We start from the raw sequence: 4053 nt of genomic DNA on the forward strand, positions 1-4053 counted from the left end.
ATTCCATTGTGTGAATATACCACAGCTTCTCTATCCATTCGTTTGTTGATGGGCACCTGGGTTGTTTCCAACTCCTTGCTATTGTGAACAAAGCAACAATAAACATGGGAGTGTATCTCTTCCTTCCTTTCTTTCTTTCTTTCTTTCTTTCTTTCTTTCTTTCTTTCTTTCTTTCTTTCTTTCTTTCTTTCTCCTTCCTTCCTTCCTCTTTTTTTTGTTATTTCTGTTGCTATGGTCCATCCACTTCCCTTTGGTTTCTCTGTGTAAAGGACTTCTCTTAAAAGTTCTTTTAGGTCTCATTTTTCACACATTCCTTAAGTTCTTTTTTTTTCTGCAAAGGATGTGATTTCTTTCATATTTGATGGAAACATTTGCTGGTACAGGATGCTGGGTTGGCAACTGTTTTCTTTCAACTTTCTGTATATACTATCCCATTGTTTTCTTGCTTGCATAGTTTCTGCTGAAAAATCAGAACTTATTATAATCCTTTCTCCTTTGTAGGTGACTTTGTTTTTTTATGCTGCTTTCAGCGTTCTAGCCTTATCTTTTATTTTGGAGAATTTTACTATAATATATTTTGATGTTTTCCTTTTTTAGGTCCAGTCTATTTGGTGTTCACTGAGCTTCCTGAATGTGCATTTCCTCATTCTTCATAATACCGGGGAAATTATCTTCTAGTACCTCTTCCACAATTTTCTCAGTGATTTCCATATCCCTCTCATATTGCGGAATTCCAGTCATACGTATTTTATACCTTTTGATGTCATCCACATGATTCTAATGTTTTCTTCATTTTCTTTATGTCTTATCTCTGATTTTTCTTGTAATTTGTTTCTGTTGTGATTCTTGCCTTCCAGTTCACTGATTCTCTGCTCCATTTCTTCTGCTCTACATTTTTGTTCTTCAAGTGTGTTGGAGAACTCTGCCATTTCAATCTTAATAATCTTAATTGCATTTTCATGTATTTATGTTATTTCTAGTATTGTGTTGGTGGTACCCTCCTATTTTGTGATTTTTTTTAAAGTTTTTGTACCTCTTTATATAGTTTCAATTCTTTCTTCCATGTTTTGCATTTTCTTTCATATTTCTGCAAGTTCCTCCTCATCAATATATTTCTCCTGGCTCCATGTGCCTGAAGCATTTGCTTTCTTACTGGTCTCCATTGTTTCTTTCATCATTTGTGCTCTCATTCATAGCTGTTTGAATATATCATCTGACTTCTTGACTCTGGGATACTCATGAGGTCTCTGATATTCTCTGCTTCTTAATTTGTTTTTTCACAGTGTTTGAAGCAGTCTGATGCTTTCTTGACCTTATGTGAAGTTTTCCTTAACAAGTGTTAGGTCATTTCTGTTGTGTTGTGAATGTTTTTAGTGCTTCTTTTTTTCCCCTTTTAAAAAATAATGTTTCTAGTTAGTTGCCAACTTAAAATGTTCAGTGTATTAGGTAAGCCATTCATTCTATGTCAGTCTGTTCTGGGAAATTTTGCCTTTCCTAAAGTTTTTGAGGTTCTTTCTGTTCTGCACTGCAGCCCTGTAGGAATCTTGTCTTGATGTAGTCCCCTGACACCAACTCTATTGTCCTCCTTCATATATGAAGTGACTGAGTGGTTTGAGACCAGGTGCTCTACTCAAGCAGTTTCTCATGCACCCTTTTCTCCCGGAGCTTAATATCTTCCTTTTTTCTCTAGAGTGGAACAAGATTAGATATTAGGGCCAACAGTTCAAGCAGCTTCTGTGTAGGTGGTCTCCAGTTAGCCCACTCTCTTGCAGAGAACTAAGAAAATTCTTTCCTCTGATTGTATTTCTATACTAAAGTCACTTGTCCTGTTTAGTCCCTGGGATGGCCCTCTGCCTCAGAGACAGGGATTCCCAGATTGAGGGAGCTATAACCCCAAGAAAGTCTCATTCCTGTCTCCCCAGAAGCAATGGAGAATGTTCACTATCAGTACAAGACTAACTTCCCTCACATTTTCTCCTGCAGTTTAGTGACTTCCTTTGTCTCTGGTGAGGCAGGAGATCAGGGCTGCCAGTTAAAGCAGCTTCTGTGAAGGGAGTCTCAAGTGAACTTTCTCTCTCTCGTGCTCTCTCTCAGAATTTTAAGGAAATTATTCCCTCTGCTTTTAGTTCTGTATACTAAAGTACTTTGCTATGTTTGTCCCCTGGGATGGTCCCAGAGCCATGGAGGCAAGTATTCCCAGATTGAGGGACCTATAGCCCTAGGGATGCCTCAGGCTTGTCTCCCTCCCAGAAGTATTATATTTAAAGTAGTTAGAAATTTAAAAGTGAGCCCTTGAATAACAGTCATTTGGTGACATGAGCCTATGTCACCATGTTATTTAAAGCACTTAAGATGTGACAGTTGGGCCTCTAGGAGTAACAGTTGGTTTTGGGTTGGAAGCCTCTTATTTAAAGGAGTTAAGATCCGAAATGTGTGTCTTTTTGAGTGAAGGTCTATTGGGGTTTAGTGGTGTCTTATTTAGAGTAGTTAGGAACCAGAAGTTGGGCCTTTTAGAGTAATTGTTGGTTTGGGGCTGAGAGATCCTTATTTAAAGTAGTTAAGAACTAGAAGGGGACCTTTTCAAGTAACAGTCAGCTGGGAGCAGGGTGTCTCTTGCTCATCACAGCTAGTAGTTGGAAAGGCTGAGAGTCAGCTAAGGCAAGGACAACCATCAACCAGGTAAATTGACAAAATGACTTACACAATGGACTCTAGTGTGCCAGAAAGTTTGGGGATAGCAAAGGATACAACAAGGCTCCGATCTGTTTTCATGGGGTCTCTATGGGTCATACTCAACTTAATGACACTCAACAACAACAAAAGGACTCAGAAATTGAGGCTTTTAAAGTAATTTATAGTTTATTTGGGGCTGAGAGACAAATAAAACAAGACCAGAATGTGGGCCTTTTTTAGTAACTGTAGGTTGGTGGCATAACAAGAAAATGGAAACAGCCCAGATGTCCAACCGCAATCAAATAGATTGAGAATTTATGGTACATTCATACAATGGAATACTACGCAACATGCAGGAGCAATGATTTTGTAAATTATTACCTAACTTGGAAGGCACTGGGGAGCATTATGGTGAGTGAACTAACTCAGTTCCACAAGTATAAATATTGTATAAAACCATTGTTTTAGAATGAGTACGAAGATCCAAGGGAGGAGAGTGTAAGCAGAGAAATGACAAAATGCAGGGAAGAGGATTAATCATGGGCTTGTACAATTTGATGGATGGGGGAGGGAGAGGGAAATTTGGAAGAATCTGGTCTGAAAAATAATGTATACAAATTTTATAAATAAACTAGTATAAATAATAATAAAAATGAAACAGTAGGTTGGTGGCTGGGAGCCATTTACTTAAAACAGGGCCAGAAGGTTGGTCCTTTTGAGTCAGAGTTGGTTGAGGCCTGGTAGGCTCTTATTTAACGCACTTAAAAACCAGAAGGTGGGCCTTTCCGAGTAACAATCTGTTGGGGACTGGTAGCATATTGTTCAGAGCAGTTAGGAACCAGAAGGTGGACCTTTTCAAGAAATAGTTGAGTGGTGGCTAAGAGCCTCTTTTTAAAAGCCATTTAGTACTAATATTTTGGACAAATACTACATAATACTGCAAATACTGTAAAAATAGAAGGATAACTAGTAAAACATGCATCTGAGCTCAATGGGAGACAAGATGGGAGTGGAGAGGTGAGGATGAGCAGGGACATACCACAGGGCTGCACAATTTGGTAATTTGGTGGGTGGAGGGGGGGGCAGAAGGAAATGGGAAGGATCCAGGGGAAAAGACAGGGCCATCATTAGATGGGAGATGTAAAAATATGATAAATTTTTTAAAACATGAGAATGGGTGTATGCAACACAATGTGAATGAATAGTGTGAAACAAAGACATAGGAAATTTGTAAGCAAACGAATAATAATAATAATAATAATACAAGAAATAAATTGGACCTTTTCAAGTAACCATCAAGTTAGAGCCTGAAAGCTAGACCTTTTTTTTTTAAATTATATTTTATTAATTATCATAAACATTTACAGAGATTTTGGGCTT

At 38.1% G+C, this 4053-nt stretch overlaps 2 protein-coding genes across 2 annotated transcripts in view; one reads left to right on the forward strand and one right to left on the reverse strand.

Moving 5' to 3' along the window:
- The window catches only part of LOC102869439 (transcription factor 24-like), a 38689-nt gene extending 37389 nt beyond the window's left edge, over positions 1–1300 (forward strand). Inside the window, exon 2 of the mRNA XM_006901894.1 lies at positions 1284–1300. Coding sequence (XP_006901956.1) covers positions 1284–1300 — 17 coding nt within the window. The remainder of the gene's footprint in view (positions 1–1283) is intronic.
- A 366-nt stretch (positions 1301–1666) lies between these two features.
- Positions 1667–4053, reverse strand: part of LOC102869853 (cordon-bleu protein-like 1-like) — a 47468-nt gene continuing 45081 nt past the window's right edge. Inside the window, exon 3 of the mRNA XM_006901895.1 lies at positions 1667–1686. Coding sequence (XP_006901957.1) covers positions 1667–1686 — 20 coding nt within the window. The remainder of the gene's footprint in view (positions 1687–4053) is intronic.

The sequence above is a fragment of the Elephantulus edwardii genome, unplaced genomic scaffold (genome assembly GCF_000299155.1).
Source record: "Elephantulus edwardii isolate Elephantulus edwardi_28Jun2011 unplaced genomic scaffold, EleEdw1.0 scaffold00349, whole genome shotgun sequence".
Lineage (NCBI taxonomy): Eukaryota > Metazoa > Chordata > Mammalia > Macroscelidea > Macroscelididae > Elephantulus > Elephantulus edwardii.